The sequence below is a fragment of the Bos indicus genome, chromosome 6 (genome assembly GCF_029378745.1).
Source record: "Bos indicus isolate NIAB-ARS_2022 breed Sahiwal x Tharparkar chromosome 6, NIAB-ARS_B.indTharparkar_mat_pri_1.0, whole genome shotgun sequence".
NCBI lineage: Eukaryota > Metazoa > Chordata > Mammalia > Artiodactyla > Bovidae > Bos > Bos indicus.
The window spans coordinates 71,983,251-72,005,771 of record NC_091765.1 but is presented as its reverse complement, the minus strand read 5'-3'; the positions used below and the strand labels follow the sequence as shown (position 1 = coordinate 72,005,771).

At 35.7% G+C, this 22,521-nt stretch overlaps 1 protein-coding gene across 8 annotated transcripts in view; it reads right to left on the bottom strand.

The window, feature by feature from the left end:
* Positions 1–22,521, bottom strand: part of EXOC1 (exocyst complex component 1) — a 53,292-nt gene that overhangs the window by 16,365 nt on the left and 14,406 nt on the right. Inside the window, exons 5-13 of one of the 8 annotated variants that reach the window (XM_070791458.1) lie at positions 20,631–20,651; positions 18,920–19,107; positions 16,750–16,977; positions 16,406–16,538; positions 15,691–15,800; positions 14,862–14,915; positions 10,822–10,971; positions 4,520–4,625; positions 3,462–3,488 (exon numbers count right to left, since the gene is read on the bottom strand). In XM_070791458.1, coding sequence (XP_070647559.1) covers positions 3,462–3,488; positions 4,520–4,625; positions 10,822–10,971; positions 14,862–14,915; positions 15,691–15,800; positions 16,406–16,538; positions 16,750–16,977; positions 18,920–19,107; positions 20,631–20,651 — 1,017 coding nt within the window. Of the gene's footprint in view, positions 1–132; positions 178–3,461; positions 3,489–4,519; positions 4,626–10,821; positions 10,972–14,861; positions 14,916–15,690; positions 15,801–16,405; positions 16,539–16,749; positions 16,978–18,919; positions 19,108–20,630; positions 20,652–22,521 lie in introns of all 8 variants that reach the window. The other 7 variants (XM_070791457.1, XM_070791460.1, XM_070791461.1 and 4 more) reach the window with 7 other exon arrangements.

The following is a 22,521-nucleotide window of genomic DNA, read 5'->3' as shown; positions in this document are numbered from 1 at the left end:
TCTTTCATCAATACCTGGCAACCCAGAGCAATCAATATTTCTGGTGTAACTTTTTTCAAGATAAGTAACTAATTTCTAGACATTAAACAAACATGCATTGAGAATACCTACTAATACACTAAGCATACTCACTCTCTGTTTCCTGTTTGACAGCACTTTCTTTTCGAGGCAGTGTAGCTGTGATGGATTAGGTTGCAAGCATCAAAGACAAAGACAAGTTAATAAACTGCAATTTGCACAAACCATGCACAAGAGGAAGTTAAAGCTCTAGTTTAAAAGACACATGCAAAGAACCATGAGCATCAAGTAACGAGAGATGCAACGTATGTTTAGTTGGTCAGCTACTGCTTGAGAAATTACATGAGAGAAAAGACTTTACTAGTCTTTTAATGTACTATTTTATGCAAATATTCAGGTAAAAATATCTACATTTGTAAACCTCCCCCACACTTTTAAATGATGTTTTTAAGTCTCCTAAGCTGATGTACTTAAATTTAAAGACTATACTTGCAAGTTCTGATTTCTGAAGAAAACAGAGTTCAAGTAAATAATTTAATACAGTGAAAATTTAGTAGAATGAAGTTGCACATTTAAACATTAAATGCATTAACAATCCTGTATTCACTGAAAGCTCTTGGAAGGAATCTCCACTGTACTAAATAATTTTATACTCCCTCTGATAAAAAAATTATGAGTGGGGTTTTAAAACCATTTTAGAATAATAAGCTAAACTATTTAGTAACTTAACTGGCTCTGTGAACACAGAATAAAACATATGTATCAAAATACTAATTATTGGGAGATGGGTAGGTAGAAGGGTAAAGCTGAGCGAACAGGTCTAATGTGGGAACTGGAGCTCTTTCAGAGTCATCTGGTATTTCCTTTATCTAAAACCTCTCTTTAGTATTTGTTAGATCAATTGTAGAGATCGTCTTGTGAAACATTCTAAACCCAAGTGAGAAGCTAATTTGAAAGGCAAAGAAAGAAATTACAGAATAAAACAGAAAATTAATGAATATAACTCTAGAAATATTTAAGAAATAGAAAACAATGTGTCAACTCCTGCCAAACAGGGATAGTGATAGCTGCTATCGCTAGGCAAAAGCTCGAGTATAAACTACTAATTTGCCACAGCAAAAAACATGTAAATCTTCCCAGCCTTGTCCGCCTGAAGTTTAAAGGAATATGAAATGATAAGGCTGGACATTACAGCGACCAGTAGGGAGGGATGCGCTGGAGCCACTAGCTGGTCAATCTGAACAGTACCTTCTGGTGGCCTTAAGGTGTCACTCTACTAAGCTCACCAGTTTCAGAGCAAAGCCTAATGCTGCATATATTTTTCTTTTTTAAAGTAGTTAATAACTACTACTAGCGCCCTATTTGGACTCATAAAAAAGTCTGTATTATTTATCAGCAAGAAGTAACAATATTCCGATAAATTTTAAATATCCTTAAACAATTTCTGCTAGAGTATAAGCATCAAGAGGGTAGGGTCTTTGCTTATGCTGCATTCTCAGTACCGAGCAGTGCTTATCATATAATGCTATGCTATGCTAAGTCACTTCAGTTGTGTCCGACTCTGTGTGACCCCATAGACAGCAGCCCACCAGGCTCCCCCGTCCCTGGGATTCTCCAGGCAAGAACACTGGAGTGGGTTGCCATTTTCCTCTCCAATGCATGAAAGTGAAAAGTGAAAGTGAAGTCGCTCAGTCGTGTCCGACTCGTAGAGACCCCATGGACTGCAGCCTACCAGGCTCCTCCATCCATGGGATTTTCCAGACAAGAATACTGGAGTGGGGTGCCATTGCCTTCTCCGGCTTATCATATAATAGGTAATTAATAAATATTTACTGAATGAATCTTCCAGTCAGGACTGAATTTAGTCTTGTGTTCAAGACTCTCTTTGGAATCAACAAGATTTCTTAATTTAGTGGAGAAACACTGAAAAAAAAAGTTTCTGGCATATCATTTTTTAAGTTTTGGGTTAATAAAGATAAGGAAGTTATTATGTAAATGGGCTCAACTAACACATGTGTGTCTTATCTTAGTAGTAGAAAGAAAAAAATGAGCGATTTAAAAAATTATTACTAAATATCCTTTGCCTGTCTTTTCATTAAGTACATCTGAGGAGCACAAAAGAAAAAACACCAAAGTATCAATCTTGGGGGGACAATCCCACACCTCTGAAGATATCAGGGTAAACCTTCAGATCTAAAAAAGGCAAAGACTTTATAAAAACCTTACCACAAAGAAAAAGTAGTTTACTGGCATTTTAACATTATTTTAAATTATCTGAACTAAGTAAATGTTAAAGACTTGAGTAAAGAATGGTTCAAAAAGAGAGAATTCCCCTAAATCTCTACGATTATATTTTGTCTACACAATTTCCTTTTGTAAAACACATTCAATCTGACTTTCTATTCTTATTAGTATCTACGACGCAGCATTTTCAGAGCAAGGAAAAAACAAAACAAATTTAAATTTTATTCATAATTACTTAATTTTGATCCACTGAAAAGTTATCTTCCCCAAATTTTAGGTTTCTCTTTTAATTGTAATTACTATTAAGAACTGATTTAAACATAATTTGAATCCTTGAAAAGGTATCTTTAAAAAGTTTACATTCTACCTATTTAGAACTTCTGAAGTCATTTGTATTTACTTGAAATTTATTTTTAAATGTTGACCAACAAGTTACATTTTCAAAGATGAACAAAATAGTTTTTATCCTCTGAATTCTGTTTATTATTTAGTTTTTCTTTTCTTGTAACTGATAACATCAAAGTAATAGAAACTGTAATTTTTTGGTTACTCTCCTATTCCTTATTGCTTAATAGATACATATAAGAGATGTAATTTTAACCCTGTTTTAAAAGTATCTTCTAAACTTGTCTTAGGTTAATTAAAATTTTTTTAACAAGATAATTTAAGAACTTCAAGGGATAAGAAAAAAAATCAAGGTTTTAGGTTAATGCAATGATACCATTAAGATACTATTGTACTTGATTTAAATTATATTTCAATTATGTCATTTATCTCAATGAGAATCTTAGGCTTGATAAATTAATATTATGATAGTGGCATTAGTAACCTCCCAAGGAGGTAGTTTTAGAAAGATTTCCCTTTTATTGCAGTAACAAGTGATGACAAATATACTAAATGAAAACATTAAACACGTAACTGTATTAATATGTTGTTTACTAAAAAGAAAAATTGATTTAACATATCCATGGTGAAACATTAACAAGGATATAAACACACTGTTTAAGAACAATTAACCTTTAGGATGAGTTAGCATTTCTGTTTCCAAAAGCCTATCGTCCCAATATTTTTATCAGTATCTTTACCAAAGTATAATACACAGATTCAAACCATTTAAAAAATCTGAACTAGTATCACCAATATATTAGTGTTGTATTAAAAAAAAAAAACCACAAACCAGTGAATCACAAAATAATTACCCACTACTAAAGATAGTCTTCTTTGTCCTAAAGAAAAGAATGGAAAGATGAACTATCAATTTCAATCAGGGCACAGGCTCCTTTCAACAAGCAAATGCTAAACTCATGGTTCTAAAGGGGAACTATGCAGACACAGAGGACACACTGTAGCCCTTTAAGGCCAGGTTTTGACTCCAATAGGCACAGAACTCCATCCAAAAAGAAGTCCAGAGATGGGTACATGCAAGAGCAGAATGTGGCCTCGGCAAATCATTTCCTTGCAACTTGATACTTTCACTGGTTATCCTTTTAAATCAAGTTTTTTGTTTATTTAACATATTTAGAAGCAACAAAAAAACTTCTTGTTTCAAAAATAACTCTTCAGAAAAATAAAGTATAATTACAGGAGAAACTTTGGTGACATTTGTATAGCCCCTTCACAGGGGAGAAAACACTTAGAAACTTTCTTTTTGATTCAAAATAGCCAGTGAGAAGTAAGAAGCTAGGAATCACTTTCACCTCCTTGTGGAGTGCAATGACTTAAGAGATCACAGACTTGCCTCCAACTGTTATAAAAGGTCTTTTAGGAAATCAGAAGCTGAACTTTCAACATATGTCTCTTAATCTAGTACTTTCTCTACCAGACTGCACTTCATTTTCTGGCCAACTGCTTCTTCTGTGACTATATACAGTTGTCCCTGGTATCTGTGCAGGGTTGGTTCCAGCACCTGTCGTGGATATCAAGATCCATGGACGCTCAAGTCCCATAGGTGGTCCTCCACATTTATGGGTTCCGCATCTGCGGATATGAGGTGCACTGTACTTTTATGAGACATGGCATGTATTTACAATTGCTGTCAAATTCACATACTGCAGAATTTTAATCAGTAAAAGTAACTATTTAGAGACATACTTTTTCCATGAAAAACCTATAAACCAATGCATTAGATTTATTCTTTTACTAATTCTATTGTATCTCCTTCCATCTTGTCTAAAAAGTCTTAAAATTATTTGTCACAAATAAAGCAATTTTTAATAGAATAGAAAACAAACAAGGGGACTGAGATGCCTAAGCTTACCAAACTTCTTGCTTTCTTTAGTTGTGCCAGTCATCTTGATCTTTGCAACTTCAAAGAAATCTTTAATTTCTCTCTCATAGAGTCGTGATAAATAATCCATGTAATTCTTAAAAGTGAAAACAACACATACTCATTAATAAAACAAATATGACAATTTCCATTTCTCAATCCCCCCATATCCTTTGTGCTTATTTTGAATTTGTGGTCTTAAAATATTTGATGCATTTCAGAGGACATAAGAAGGCTATTTTCCATCTTTTAAAAAACTGAACTGGCATCATAATATTAACAATTTATAAAAATATGAAGTTGAATGATCAAACTCACATTTTCACTTTTATACATTCAGTTCAGTTCAATTGCTCAGTCATGTCCAACTCTTTGCAACCCCATGGACTGCAGCACGCCAGGCTTCCCTGTCCATCACCAACTCCCAAAGCCTGCTCAAATTCATGTCCATTGAGTTGGTGAGGCCATCCAACCATCTCATCTTCCGTCGTCCCCTTCTCCTCCCACCTTCAATCTTTCCCAGCATCAGGGTCTTTTCCAGTGAGTCACTTCTTCGCATCAGGTGGCCAAAATATTGGGAGTTTCAGTTTTAGCATCAGTCCTTCTGATGAATATTCAGGACTGATTTCCTTTAGGATTGACTAGTTGGATCTACTTGCTATCCAAGGGACTCTCAAGAGTCTTCTCCAACACCACACTTCAAAAGCATCAATTCTTTGGTGATCAGCTTTCTTTATAGTCCAATTCTCACATCTGTACACGACTATTGGAAAAACCATAGCTTTGACTAGATGGACCTTTGTTGGCAAAGTAATGTCTCAGTTTTTTAATAGGCTGTCTAGGTTGGTCATAGCTTTTCTCTCAAGGAGCAAGCCTCTTTTAATTTCATGGCTGCAGTCACCATCTGGAGTGATTTTAGAGCCCCCCCAAAAATAAAGTCTCTCACTGTTTCCACTGTCTCCCCATCTATTTGCCATGAAGTGATGGGACTGGATGCCACGATCTTAGTTTTCTGAATATTGAGTTTTAAGCCAAATTTTTCACTCTCTTCTTTCACGTTCATCAAGAGGCTCTTTAGTTTTTCTTTGCTTTCTGCCATAAGGATGGTGTCATCTGCATATCTGAGGTTATTGATATTTCTCCCAGCAATCCTGATTCCAGCTTGTGTTTCATCCAGCCCGGCATTTTACATGATGTACTCTGCATATAAGTTAAATAAGCTGGGTGACAATATACAACCTTGACATACTCCTTTCCTGATTTGGAACCAGTCTGTCGTTCCATGTCCAGTTCTAACTGTTGCTTCTTGACCTGCATACACATTTCTCAGGAGGCAAATAAGGTGGTCTGCTATTCCTATCTCTTGAAGAATTTTCCACAGTTTGTGGTGAGCCACACAGTCAAAGGCTTTGGCGTAGTCAATAAAGCAGCATTAGATGTTTTTCTGAACTCTCTTGTTTTTTCAATGATCCAATGGTAATTTACACATTACCTTTCATGTATTTTAAATATAGCTGCATTCATACTATATAGGGTATTTGGGTCAGCACAATCAGGCTTTTCCAGTGTCATACACTAATGACTGCACAGTATTACGCTCTGTTGATGTTCTCAATTTAGTAAACCATCCTCCTAATACAGACTACTTAAGTGGTTTCGATGTTTTGCTGTGATGGACAATGTTACAATAAGCTTTTCATCTCTAATGAACTGCTTCCTTGGAATAATTTCCTAAGGGTAAAATTACAGTGCCAAAGAGTAAGGGATCTTTTAACTCTTCCTCCATGTTGCCATGCTGTTTTAAAAATTATTATACTAACAGACAGTATCAATGACATTGAAGCAGTACACTGAGTTTTACCATACCTTGCCAGCATGGGGTATTAAATTAACCCAAAATAGGTTACTTTCATAAGAATTTAATTACTACATCTTACAGTTTTCATAATCAAATAATTTATTTTTAAAAAACAAAATTTATTCTAGTTCAAATGAAAACATCTATTATTTAATAGGCAAACTCATTCCCTCATCATATATGCTTACTGTCATACAAAAATATTTTATACCCTTACAAAAGATTCAACAGTGGGAGACCATGTATTTTTCCAAATCCTATGTTAAATGCCTTATGTAGAGTTTCACTAAATTTAAATAAATCCACAGCAGAAAAACTTCTATGCCTAGTTATTCTTTTAAATTTATCACGGAATCTACACTTCAATTTCAAACACATCCAGTTTTAGAACAGTTTACTTTGCTTTAAACATCAGATGTAACTTTCAAAGGTATATCATTTAAATTATCTGTATACTGATTCATAGTTCATCATTGATTTTTTAAGATATTTTATAAATATATAAATATATATTAGATATTAGATATATTTAGATATTTTATAGATAGATATGTCCTTATAAAAAATTTTTGGATGAAACATAATATAAAGCCTGCTTATTCCAATTTGTATGCCACATACATTTCCCACAGATTCTCCGTAAGTAAAGTTAAATAGGAAATTTTTTCCTGTGTTCTTTGTGTGTAACTTCAAAAGCAAATCTAAAGTTAAACAGACCCTAAAATTACTCCTATTTCACTTTTTCTGCATCTCATTCTTTGAATTTTAAATTCTCACAAAAACACTGATCACTGGAAATCAATGTAAATGACTGATCAACCTATAATTCATAAAATCATTAGATTTCTACTCAACTCACTCAATATAACAGACTGCATTCCAATACCCAAATTAAGTGCACACTACTACCCAAGCAATTTAAACAGTCTCAAAACAGCTATTTTGCTATTTTGAAAACAGTGATTTGAGCAGACTACCGAAAATCACCTTCTTTTTCAATACAATTCAAATGACTGAATACCTTCCCCCAGGTTCTCAACAGAACTCAGGGGTGGGAAAGGCCACAGACAGGTGTGACTCTCAGTTCATTCATTTACTAAATTCAGAAAGATGTTTCTCACTGTACGTATTTTTCTTAGCACCCTGTATACAGCACCTAACTTAAAATCCAACTATCTTGAGTTTAAATACTGTTATCTCAGGCAGTATTTCCAACTTTACTTTGTGCTCACTGTAGAGTCTTACGGATAACACCATGTTTTATTTTCTATATTTACAAATATAGGACTGAGGCTGAGAGACGATGTCTGAGCAGTCTTCAAGACTGTTGGCCGCAGGGGACTATTAGGAGAGGAAAGATTGTTCCTACCTAAACATGGATGGACCTGATCAACCGCTCTACATGCATAACTCAGAGCCCCAGCTAGGGAGAAGGGATTCTGGGCAGCCAAGCTCATTACATGTCCAACGCACCTGTATTTTCCTTAGGCTCTAATTACATATACCCCAGATCAGGGGTTTGCTTAGATTCAGCCATAAGTAGAGTTGGGGCAGAGCCTAGTTATTCTTATCCCTAAAGAAATGAAGACAAGCTTTTCCTGGTCCTGCCAAAAAGTGTGAGCTGGGTACAACTAACCAAGTACAAAGGTGAGTATAAGTCACTTCAACTGGGTTCAACTCTCTGCAACCCTATGGACTATATAGCTCACCAGGCTCCTCTGTCCATGGAATTCTCCGGGCAAGAATATTGGAGTGGGTTGCCATTTCCTTCTCAAGGGGACCGTCCCGAACCAGGGACTGAACCTGGGTCTCCTATGTCTCCTGTGCGAGCAGGTGAGTTATTTACCACTAGCACACTACCTGGGAAGTATGACGTATAAACAGTATCTGGATTTAATTACTATTTCTTACCAAAGAAACACTGATTTGTCAGGTTCCTTTTTTCATTCCTTTCTTTCCATTTCCTTTCATTCCTTTCTTTGTCATATTAATAAAATTCCTATTTTTGAAAACACTTGAGCAACCAAATTAGAGTATCAGGCATAAAACTGCATGGTCTGTCACAAGTTCAAACACAAGATAAAGTAAGATTCCTTGGAAATAAGATAATTTCATTTAAAAAAGCACATCAATATTGTCAATTTAAAATATACTGTGAGCAGAGAATGATTCCATAATTCAGTGCTAGATTGGCTACTGTCTTGCTTCTTCACTTTATATTACATTCATGAATGATACATACATATATAAAGATAGGGCAATAATATTCACTGAGAACACAATCAGGCAAAAAGCTTATTGATTATTTTACTCATTTGAATATTCACTAGGGGACAAAGCGCTTGTTGGCACAAAACTCTTAAGATGTAACAATATTTAATTATTCAAAATACAGTATTAATCCTTAAAACTTCAGAAGGCAAAGATTCCACTCACACAAATATTATTCTGTAAGCTATCTCCAAATCAGAATTCTGCTGACTCAAAACAAATCAGAATACAACACAACAGTAGAGTACTGAACCCATGGGTTCTTGCTACAATGGCCATTTATATAAATGAGTGAGATCATGTCATTCTGCTACTCAAAGCCCATCAACACCCTCCCCCCCTCATCTCTCTGAAAGTAAAAACCAAATTCTTAACAATGGTGCACAGTGCCTTCCAGATCTGCCCTGCCCACCTCACCTCTCACGCCCGCCCTTCTAATCCTGAACTTGGCTCACTGTGCTCCCTCCACAACGGCCTCCTGGTTGCTCCTCCAGTGCTCCAGGTTGCTCTTGCCTTGGGGCACTTGTGCTGTGCTGGGAAAGCTTTCCTCGGAAATTCCCACTGCTCACCCCTGCTTACCTTTAAAATTTGTCCTCAAATGTTGCCTTCTCTGACCATCCTTTTTGAAACTGCAACCTTTCTGATGTCCCAGCATTCCCTGCTTTATTTTCTCTAGAGCTCTCAGCAGTACCTTCCAGCAGACTACAAAACTGACTTTTGTGTTGGCCCTTCTCCACTACAATACGTACTCTCAACAGTCAAGCATTCGCCTGTTTTCTTCAGTGCTGTTATCTTTAGCGCATACAACAGTGTTAGCACACAAGAGATGCTCAATTCATTTGCTAAGTGAATGTATGAATGACTCTTCTCTTGTCCAACTGCAGACATCTGTGTGTACGTGTGTGCTCAGTCACTCAGTCATGTCCAACTCTTTGTGACCCAGTGGACTGTGGCCACCAGGCTCCTCCGTCCATGGGATTCTCCAGGCAAGAATACTGGAGTCGGTTGCCATTTCCTTCTCCAGGGGATCTTTCCAACCCAGGGATCAAACCTGCATCTCCTACATTGACAGGTGGATTTTTTTTAATCATTGCGCCACCTGGGAAGCCCAAGTGGTATTTATCACTGTTCTAACCTCTACGTCTAACAAGTCTGGCACCATCCTGTCCCTTGTTTTTGGATTCTCTCTTGTGATTTATAATCTCTATTCCTATTATCATCTTCCTCATTCAAGATTTCATTTCAGTTCATTATTATATTAGGTTCTTAATTAGTTTCCCCTATCAAGTCTTTTCCTATGTGTGAAGAATGCTGTTAGGACTCACAGCTCAGATTTTTTAACCTAACTTCTCATTCTTCTAGAATATGGAATTTCAGCTTCAGTCAGCCTGGCCTTCTTAAAGTCCTGGGAAAAGGGTCAAATCCAATGTTTTCTATGAAGTTTTCTCCTGTGGCTTCAGGTCATGAATTTCCTTTCTCTAAACTGCCATACATTTAAACTCATTTCCAGTTTAGCACTTAACTATGGCCAGCTGTTTTAAGTATAATTGTTCTTCCCTGGCAGACCTGATGCTCTCTGGAAGTAGGAGCATATGTGGGAGCCACTTCTTATTCTTACATATGGATTACAGTGAGTACAAAAGAGGCACACAGTGAAAATCTGGTGACTGACAAAGAGATGTACCATAATATGATAATCCAATTTTTCCAGCTAGTGTGTTCCACAGTCAGGAACAGAAATACCTATGTTTCTATGTGCCTGGAACAGTGGAGTGTTTGTTTAATAAAGAGGCATACTGCACGTGCTTAAAAGAATAGATTACAGATTCTTAGAAAGCAAATGCCTCACTGAAAATATCTTCATACTCTCTAGTTTTTATATTGCACATAAAGAAACTCAGGAAATAATTATTTAAACTGAATGATGCTTCAAGCTGCAGTATGGCCTAATACTATACTGAAGTTCAAAATATAGCTATTCTCCATTCAAGTAAATAAAATAAATGTTCTCCCTAGCTAATGAGCGCTCAGAAATTCAACTACTTGCTGCTTGTCTAAGAATATACAACAGTGTTTCATGTCACTTGCGGAACTGAACACACGACCTCTCGATTCTAAAAGATAATGCTCTATACTCAGTGAGTAACTGACGTCAAATCCATACCTTTGTTAGTCCCTCATATTTTCGATAATCGGTACTCTTTAGCCACTCCATCAGCTTGGCATATCGCAGTAAGTCTCTATGAAATGGATGATGATTAGGTAAAGTCAGTTCAACAGAGTGCTGAGCAAGAGTTGAACTCTGATCATGACCCTAGAGTGAATAAATAAGTACATAAATATCACTGACAGTATAAAGAAACATTGTTGTAACTAAACATCCTTAATAATGATCAAGCATGGCCAAGCAAAAACAACGTAGAAATATAAGAACTGAGTACTTACTTGTCTTTATCATGTGTGTATACAAACTGAACACCACCACCATAAAACAGTCATAAACACACAAGAATGACTCTCTGATAAATCGACTCATTTTATCTTTTAATTTAGCTGAGAATGAATGTTTTAATCAAGTTTACCTCTCCCCTATCATTTTACAATTTACTAAGCAAATAAATACCATGATATAAACTGTTACTAAGAAACACACACCAAACAGGGGAAGTCATTCAGAACAAATTGTCTACATCTATGATATTTCCATTAGAGTCTACAATATTTAAAACAGCAGATGAAAATACACAGGATACAGAATTTCAGAACTAGGAAGGACTACAGATGACTGTTTCCTGGGCCTTCCAGGATAGCGCTTGGTGCTCAGTTGCTGGGTCATGTCCTATTCTTTGAGAACCCTATAAACTGTAAGCCTGCCAGGCTCCTCTGTCCATGGGATTTCTCAGCAAGAATACTGGTGTAGGTTGCCATTTCCTCCTCCAGGGGATCTTCCCCACCCAGGGACTGAACCTATGTCTTCTGCACTGCAGGTGGATTCTTTATCACTGAGCCACCTGGGAAGCCCTTTCCAGGATAATCCCTAATAATAATGTAATTTTAATTTTTCCATTAATTTGCTAAACAAGCAACTATTTAATTTTGTTTTTAATCCTTGACATGACTTATATAAATTAGTAAGTTTTCAAACAGCCTGAGACAGACGATGCATCCTGACTTTGTTTTAGAATATACGGATCCAGTAGATCAGTTTATCCAATAGAACAAACTGAAATTCAAAGGGTTAAGTGATTTACACAGGTCACACAGGAGGAAGGCTAGAATCTGAACTTTAGTCACGTGAGTCTCACTTGTTTTCTTTTAAAAACATGCCAAACAAAATCATTTTAACCAGACTCAAAAATTGCTGAAGGTCAATACAAACATTACATTTCAGAAATGTTTGCCACATCAGGATGACTGAGATTCCACTGAATCACAGATATCAGATACTGTACACAGATAGAGATTAGTTTTAAGTCTGCTAATGTCTCCAAATTGTGTCTTAACTAAGTTACACTGACTAAAAGGAAGGAATATTTGACAAACTTATTATTGCTGATAAATGTTTTTCAAATATTCTGCCCTTATTAATAATAATATTAGATATATTTCCATTATCCCACTCTTCCTCATTAACTTTTTCAATGATTCAAGACTCAAAATCATGGTTTATGTTCTTCAATAGTTGTTTACTCAGGTCACTGCATGTTAAGTTATATTATTTAATTTAATGTCAGGAAAGCTCTTCAATTAAAAACCTTCACCTCTTCTGCAAAATGGAAGAATCAACATTTATAAAGAATTTTACAGTTTAACAAAGCTCTTTTACATATATTATTATTCGAAGCTTTCTACTTCAAGTAGCATTTTCAGATCACCATCATCTGAAAATTCACTGATATAAAGAACATCATTACCTTCAGACTATTACGATATATTAAATATTGTTAGTGTTAACAGAAAGATTTTAGAGAAACTGGTTCCAAAATATATATAGGAAGGAGGAAAATCAAATACATAAATTGCTTAATTCAATCAATAATATAGATAACTATCATATCTAGAACTCAATTGTGCTAAGAATTTGACTCTTTATATACTTTAAAAATTAAGACATTGTTTAAAATTTCTTATTATAGATAAATAAATTAGTAACGATAACTGAAAATCTTTTGAAAAGGACTGGCCATTCTAGATGCCATTAAGAACACTGTGATTCATGAGAAGAGGTCAAAATACGAACATTAACAGGAGTTTTGGAAGAAGCTGATTCCAACCGTCATGAATGACTTTGAGGTTTAAGACTTCAGTACAGGAAGTAACTATAGATGTGGTAGAAAGCAGGAGAACCAGTGGAGTTCTCTAATTGGAGACTCCAATTAGAAGTGGAATCTAAAGATGTGACTGAACTGTTATAATCTCATTTAACAGATTTTTTAATGGATGAGAAGTAGCTTCTTACGGATGAACAAAGAAACTGGTCTCTTGAAACAGAATCTACTGGTGAAGATGCTGTGAAGGCTACTGAAATGACAACAAAGGATTTAGTCTATAATTAATATATAAACTTAGTTGATAAAGCAAGTGGCAGGATTTGAGAAGACTGACGCCAATTCTGAAAGAAGTTCTACTGTGGGTAAAATGCTATCAAACAGCATTGCATACTACAGAGAAACTGTCTGAGAAAGGAAAAGTTGATCATTACAGCAAACTTCACTGTTGTCTTATTTTTAAAAATTGCCATAGCCACCCCAATCTTCAGTAATCACTCCCTTGGTCCCCCAGCACCATCAACATTGAGGAAAGACCCTACACCAGCAAAAAGATTATGACAGATGGTAGGCTCAGATGGTGGTTAGCAAATTTAGTATAAAGTATTTTTTAAATAAGTGTGTACATTCTTTTGTTAGACATAATGATATTGCACACAACAGGCTACAATACTGTGTAAACATAACTCTTCTATGCACTGGGAAACCAACAAATTTTGGTGACTTGCTTTACTGACATATTCACTTTACTGTGGTGTCTCCAAGGTATCCCGTACACACTGCTGTAGAGTTTTAAGTACCTTCCTTTTAACACATCCACACAAGCATCTTGAGGGTAGGAGCCATTTCTTATTCTTACATATGGAGGACAGTGAGTACTGTCACACAATGTGCCACACAAGTCAGACACACAATCAAAATTTGATGACAGACAAAGACATGTGACACAATGAGGTAATCAAATCTTCCCAGACAGTGTGCCCCACAACCAGGAATAGAAATACCCCTGTTTCCCAACTCTTTGCTAGGTGACACAAAGCATTAAATTTAACACAAAGAAAATCTCTTTTCTGTACTTGGGACATCATCTTTCATCTTCTTCAGCACATTCCAGGTTGTTACAACATTCTGGTTTTTAACATGCATTACTCACGTGTAACAATGCATATTAGATTTTCAGAACTAGGAAGCATTCATTTTAAACAAAGCCATTAGTTTATAAGGCAAGGAAGCAAAATCACAAATAATAGCATGTTATAATAATTAAGGGTGGAGAAAAGATTATCACCTGCTGACTGGTATTTTCAGTACCATCTACAAATGTGGACTACACCCCTGCCAACAGGATTATTTTTAAAAACTAGGGAGTTGTGTAGAAATAGATATTATTGAAATAATAGTGTAAGAAAAATGTGCGTTAGTATTTCCTATGTGATTCCTAGGTTTACTTTTTTCCTCATGCTTTTTAAGTCAAGTGGAATGTTAAGAGAGTCTTCCCGTTTCCCCCTTGCATGCTTAGTTAGCTGATCTTCCTTTATGCTCCCATGGTACCACCATAACATATACCCTCCCTCAGTCTGTTTGTGTCCCTTCTCTAGACCGTGAGCAACTAGAGAAAGAATCAGCCTCTCATCTGTTCCAGTGAAATGTCTGGAATGCATCTTTAATCACTGGGCAAATGACTTTCAAATAAAGGAATGAGTGAGTGAATGAAAGAACGACAGAAAGAAAGGCAAGCAGAATGAGATTAAATGCCTTTTGGATCTAAATAAACTTTCTGTTATGGGACATTAAAAAAACTGCCACAAATATGGTTAACAGGTAGCTTAAATCAGTAAATTATAACTATAAAGATTCTGCTGCTATTAAGCTTAGTAAACTTTACAGGAAAAAAAAAAAGAATCAGAGAAGCTGGAGCCAAAGTTGATGTACTCACAGGCACCGAAAGAAAGTAGGACCTGTTATAGAGCTGAAGGAGGGCCTGAGTAAACTAGTCAGAGATAAAATAAACACAATTGTTTCAGAATACTACAAAGTGAAAACAAATAAGAACCTAGAATTTCAGACAGAATTTCTGATGAACAAAATTTCACTCAACTTTTTTTTTTTGCCCCAAATCCCTATTAAAGAGATGATAAATACACAAAATCTAATTTATTACACCTTATTTGATAAATATTGTCTAACTTATTATTTATTAAATAAAACACCTTCTATTCAAATCCCTCTAAGGTATACTTAATAGTAACATTTATAGCATTGCCACAACCTTAATTATAACACCCTTTCCACATAAAAATAGAGACAAAGGTTTTATATACGATTAAATCAACTAGAATTTATAATTGAGTTAGTCATTTTTCTCATATGTATAAGTACATGGAGCCAATGAAACACTTAAAACATGGAATCAAGTCCCTGTTCTCACTTGAAAATATTGAAAAATAAAACAGGCCAAACATTAAACATGTAACAAGTTTGGACTTATTTTTGTAAACAAGATTGTCTAAATGGGGTATATGTAATATGTAAGCATAATTATTTAAAACTTAGGGAATTTTAGCTAAAAGGAACTGTCTTCATAGGAGACCACTGAAGCCCCAAATACATCTATGAGCAAATACATATATACCTAAAAATATTAAAATCAAATAAATATATAAAGGAACATACTGTGCTCCCAATTAAATACATTAAAATTTTTTCTGTGACAATTTCATTTTAAGCTACAGGAATATGACAGTAATATAATAAAATAAAATTACCTGTTGAACAAAAACATTGTTGAGGTGACTGGCCAGTCTCCGGGCAAAATTCTCTCGCAAATCACTGAAACGCTGCTGCTGCTGTTCAACTGCCAGAAGCATGTCATGGCCTGAAATTGTAACAACTTATTTAATGGGTTAAAGAGCTCCTGGATGTCTAATGAGTACATTTATAACAGAAGCCATATTTCAGTTTTGAAGAACTCAAAGTTTTACTGGTTTATTCATGTGTTTATAAAAGAAAGGTAAGGGGGAAAAACAGTATAACTCAGCGATCCTCACACTGTGGTCTTGCCTCAGTATCACTTGGGAACGGTCAGAAACATAGATTCTAAGGCCTCAGACCAGACCTACTGATTCTGTGGTGGCACCTGGCAATTTGTGTTTTAAAAAGCCCTCTAGGTGATCCTGATGCAAGCTCAAGTTTAGGAACTGCTGGTCTAGCAAAGCCTTATGGCATCTACCTTGTCCTAGGTCCTGTGAACAGCACTGAAGAAAAATCCTGGTGTTAACTTAGTCACTGATGGTCAATCAGAAGGTACTGAAACTAAAAAGTTCTTCATGCCAATATAAATTATGTTTGATAGTAAGTGAAACTTGTTTCAATAGCTAACAATCTAACCCTAAACCACTTGCCTTGTGGACTTCTTGTCAACAGCTTTACACTAAGGCAGAAGCTTAGTTCCAGGTTCTTGGGCAGATTTTATGGTCATACCTGGTCGAAGAGCCACATTCATGCACTGCAGTAGGGCATCTGCGGCGTTGGTGCAGGCCTCAATGCCCCTGGAAGAAGAAAGATCTCCTTCCTGAAGTGCCTTTATATGACCTTTGGCCAGGTCCATGTGGTTCTGGAATGTAAATAAACACACCATTTGTCTGTTTACTCTTAGGAAGTTTACAGGTAAGATGCTACTCAATCCTATTACTGGGTCTTTGAAACTTCAGTATTCTTAAATCTTGCTCTCCTAAGGAAATTAGAAAATATTTACAAATGGGCTTTAGAGATCATTAGTTGTTTTTTTTTTTAAATTGTTGTTAATAGTTTATAATCATGCTTACCACAAGGAACTCTATCTCAGATAGGAGTTTTACATTATTAGTGTTACTAAGATGAATTAGGTGGTTGCTTTCCGAGATCTGATCCATTTGTTCTTTTACACTTTGGAGCATTTCCTCATAACTGCTCAGTTTCAATTCAATCTGATCCACCTCCTTGAGAGCCTCATCCAGTAACTTCATTAAGATGTTGACTTGCTTTTCGGAGGCCATGATTGACTGGATGTTGGCCTACAAAGTTAAAAAGAGAAGTAATACTTTATATGCTTTAAATGAAATATCCATTAATCTCTTTGACAGCAGAGTGACTTAGCAGCAGCAGCAACAAAGGTTGACATACACACCTACACCTCTACTTTACTTTGCTACTTTGTGTTTGCATTCCACTTTTGTACACAGTATTTCAGGGAAGCACACTTTCCCTTATATGGAGGTTAGGGACCAGACCTCAATACTGCCTATTTAGGGTATGCCCCATGATGTATCATCAGTAATGGTGTACTCTCATTTCTGTAAACTAACTGGCATTAGGTTATACCATCTCTGACACTTCTTTTAGCTCTATCAACTATAAACATTTTCTATAATCTGCACTATTTACGTAAAACCCTAAACAAAAGCATGCTGCTGCTGCTGCTGCTAAGTCGCTTCAGTCGTGTCCGACGCTGTGCGACCCCATAGACAGCAGCCCACCAGGCTCGCGTCCCTGGGATTCTCCAGGCAAGAACACTGGAGTGGGTAAACAAAAGCATAATAATCATCTGTCTTACTACCTTAGTTAAGAGGGTAGCAGAAGCATGCCAGTCTTTAATGGATACATAGAACTAATTTATAACTGTAGCATGATTTGTACTAATAGGATGTGGAAGAGCCTATTGCCATAAGATAGCTCCTTTTACAGTATTCTTTCTTTTCTCTTTCATTTGCAACTACTTTCTTTCCCCAAAGCAGCAACAAACCACCAACCCCTTATTAATATTTTCTAAAGATTCTGACTATTGATTCTGAATTCCCTGAAATATGGAAGCTTTCAAATCCAAAATTAAACTGCAAAGTAATATGATGACTTGGAACACAGATGCAACATTAACTAGAAAACACAAACCACAAAGCCACATTAAGAAGGCATATAACATGATATGGGGAAAAAATTTGGATAAAGAATTAAAATAATGTCATTGTATGAGTGATGCTAAAATGTCACATGTTATTTTATATACTATTCATAATAACTCACTTGTAGGTGCAGCCCAACTGTAAAGGCAGCAGAGCTCAGACCCACTGACATCTTAAGCAGCAGAGCTGGAACTTGAACTGATTCAGGACAATTTTCACTTCAACATCTTGAAGTCTCTTCTAGGCTTTACTTCCTGAGAGTTTTACAAATTTGTAAGCTTGGACTATTGTAATCTCTGGACCTCAGTTCAACCTTACAACTTCTGTACCTTTCTTGTATAAAATGCCAACACTCTTTAAAGTCTTTAAAACATTTCTTATTTTCTGAGAGTTCTTCTTAAATGCATACTTTGCCTAACAAAACCACACTCCACCCCCCACCAAAACATTCTCATTTTAGATTTTTCTCACGAGAGGTGCCACTTGTAGCTTTTTACTTCCTAAAGATGTACATTTAGATACAAGCTCATATACCTGCATACAAATGAACAGGATCTATTCCAAAGTAGTTCAGAGGAGTCAAACATCCTCTTGCCCTGGTTCTCCTGTTTTCACTACACTATTTTGCTCTCTTTGGGTAAAGGATTCACTTCTTTCAGCTCACTCTCTCTCTCTCTAACTTTTACCTATTTTTTCCCCCAAAACCACAAAAATGCTTTTCTCTTGTCCTGAACTATTCTGAAGTGTTTCAGAGGCAGGGGATTCAACCCCCAGGGTGGTTTCAGGTTGGCTACTTTCTATTTCCATCACTTCATATCAAGAACCTCCCCAAATTCAGAACCTCAGCCAACTGCCTTCACTGGCCTAATAGAAATGGTTCTGTCTTTGGAACAAGAACAATGAAAGATGGAGGGAGGGCAGCTGGTAATGCGCTTCTAGGGAAAGACAGCAGTAATCACACTATCCAGGCTTAAGCGCAGAGGCCGTAGAATATGAACATCACCAGTCTCCTCAGTTCACCACACATCACTAGTCACACGTTACAACAGAGGCTTACCCCATCTAGCACCTGCAGCTCTCTGGACAACCTTTCTGCAAAGGCCTCGGCATTGGAAATTGCATATTCACAGCCTTCCATCATTATTTCAATATCCTGCTCTTCTCTTGCATTTAACTCTTGGTATTCATCGACTGCCTCTTCATCACCTCCTGTCACACTCTGATTTTCTCCACTTGGAACAGATTCTTAAAAGAGGGTAAAAATTAAAAATAAAGTAGTAAAAAACTAGGAAGGGTAACAGCATTGTACTTCAACATAAGGTCAGTTATAAGCACAGGTCACATTTAGTGGCTGAAAAATAGGAAAAAAATGATTCAAAGTATATGAAAAAAAGACTTATTTTTATGAAGAACTGCTTACGTTAACATAATGTCTAGTATAACAAAAGCATGCAGTCTAATTTATTGACTTGTGTTAAAACAGGCCTTAGTCACACTTTCCCAAAACATAATTAAACTATAAAACAAATATAAAACCAGAAACGAAACACATGCACAAACCTAGCTTTTTTTTTTCCTACCTGAGGTAACTGTTGCTCTAATACAATAATGCTTATGAATTCAGGACACATGAGAAACAATTTGCTTTCCTTTTTTTCCCAGGTAACATCTTCTTCCGTTATTTTTGTTCTTTTTGTCTTTGTTATGTTTTGTGTTTTCCTCCAAATAACTTTCAATTGAAATTTTAAAAATGTATCTACAATTCATAATTTATTTTGGGCAATGAAAATATTAACTGAACTTTCCATTTCTTTCTTTAAAAAATTTTCACATGCATTTATAAAATTTCTAAGGATCAGCTAATAGAAACTTTCTCAATATCTCTATAGTAAGAACAACAACATGGCCATGTAAGACTACAAAAATTTCAACTGTCTTCCTGCTTCAAAACAAAAGACCATGAGGTCAGAACTGAGATGTTTTCTACATAAATGTCTCAGTTCACTTTCTGGAAAGAACACTCAGCATACGGAATTTTATATAAATCTTGAGGTTAAGAGACATAAAATGAAAAAAATAATTTTACCCTTAAATAAACCTCGAAACAAAGTTACTGATTTTCAATAATTCATGGGACACCATTTAAAACACAAATTCCAAGTGTTTTAAATATTCATTATTTTGTATGAAAATGAGAATCTTCATTCAGCATGACTTGACATATGTTAACTTGTCCTTGAACAAAATACACCTAATTCAAAGTAAAAATGATTTACTCTTAAGAATGTTAATTAGGCAGGTTTAGATAACGTACCAGAAAAAAAAGGAGGGGCTGAAACTTTTGGTACAGGCAATTACAGATTGCAGTACACAAATATAAGCTCCTTAGATAGCATCACCAAGCTCCTGGCCCTTCGAAACAGTCCCTCTGGAAATGTTAGTGTCCTGTGTGCAGCCTTTTAGCCACTAGGGGCAGGGAACGCCCAAATCATTCTATACACTCCTTACACAAGTAAATATTTTAAATAAATAAATATTTTAAATGATCGTAATTATTTCAGAAGTATTTTCTCTTCCATAAAGTTCTTTGGAAGTCAATAATGAATACTATCATTAATTTTTATTACCATATGGATTTTGTTGTAATACATCTTTCCCTGCACACAATTTCATAAAATATGCAACCAATAGTAAAGAACAATGGCAAGTAATAAAATATTATGGAATATAATATATGGAACAGAATAAGAAGAAAAGGTGTTACGCACCTTCTGTAACTTTAGGCAGTTCTGGAGAGTAAAAGGTATGAAAAAAGCAGAGGAAAGTAAGCAAAGAATATTAGCTGGGTAGAAATGTACACAGGTTTAAATATTAAAAACACTACCCACATCTCATTTGAACTTCATGCTAAATTAAAGCTTAAAAGACAATGGCAAATACAACTACCAACTGGAAATATTCATAAGAAGCTAAATTTCCAGAGTTCATTTTTCTTATTCATTTTCTGACAGTGACTAAAAATACATTTATCTTTCTATTTTCTCTTAGTAACATACAGTACTGCTGAGACCTTGGAGGAGAAAACTGGAAAACAGATTACTTCCTGGGGATTATTTTTAGGTCAGTTGTGACTCATGCATTTAGTCTAGTTATTTTCACTCAAGACCCAAAACTTTTACCCAGACACTCCCTCACAATGGATTAGTCATAAAAATTGTTAGAAAGGACAAGATGGAACCAATTTAAAACACACACAAGATATCAGTTCAAGTTGGCTTTTAAGAATTCAAGTCAAAGATTAAAAAAAAAAAAAAAATCAGGCTGTAAGAATGAAAAAGAAAAGGCCAAACAAAATTTTCTGACTTAACCTGTTAACAAAGCTCTGTTTTAAAAATATTATTCTACCAAGAAGCCCCAGTTACTAGCATGAACATTCAGTTGTCACCAACGAAAACCACTAAAGCTGTTACTACAATGAACAGTCTTACTTGAATGATTATTTAGCTCTTAAAAGGAAATGGTGATAATTTCGCATTTGTTTTCTAACATAACCCAAAGCTTAGAGACTTAAAAAAAAAAAACCAATTAGTGGCCATGATTTTAAAGTCCAGTAAGACATTAAACTAGTTTATAATTATTAATAAAGCTACTATATAAACTCCATTAAATCAAAGCAATAGTTACTGATTTATAGAAAGTGATTTTCAAAATGAGATCCTTAAGGATCTTAGTATTCTTAAAATTGATCTCAATTAGGTTAATGTTTATAAAAATGTCTACACCTTTGCTTAAGGCTCTAAAAAATTAAATGTCTTTTCTTTTTTTAAAGCTAGTCACCTTATTCTCAAAAAACAGCAATACTCTTATTGATTTTGGTGCTATTCCTCAATGAGAGAAATACAGGTAGGGTATGTATTTTCCCATATTGTTGACTGAACAAAATATACTGGTTTAAAATATATTTTAGGCAATAAATAACATCTTGAAATATATATAATATTTGAAAACGGAACAGAAAGCTTATGAATCATTCACTGACCAGAATGTTCAATCCTGAAATGCTGGAAAAAAAAAAATTAAATAGCTCAGCTGGTAAAGAATCTGCCTGCAATGCCAGAGACCCCAGTTTGATTCCTGGGTCAGCAAGATCCACTGGAGAAGGGATAGGCTACCCACTTAAGTATTCTTGGGCTTCCTTGGTGGCTCAGCTAGTAAAAAATCTACCTGCAATGCGGGAGACCTGGGTTCAATCCCTGGGTTGGCAAGATCCCCTGGAGAAGTGAACGGCTAACCACTTCAGTATTCTGGCCTGGAGAATTCTGGACTGTATAGTCCACGGGGTTGCAAAGAGTTGGACACAACTAAATGACTTTCACTTTCAGTCAGAGCACATTAAGCTAATATTCAAGGCATGGAAAATTACCATAAATTTCTTAATGGTCATCGGAGGTGAATGTTGGCGAGATGGAAGCCCTGAGGCCTCAGACACAAGGCCAGCCCCACTGTAGGGAGGAGCACAGGGCCTGAGAGATGCCCCTGCCAGTTCCAAGCATCAAGCCTGAAACCAGTAACGGGCTCACTAATTAATAAGTGATGGACAAGAACACTACATTTAAGGAGAGAAAGACAGGCGGCCGAACAGCAAAGGAATTAAGTAAA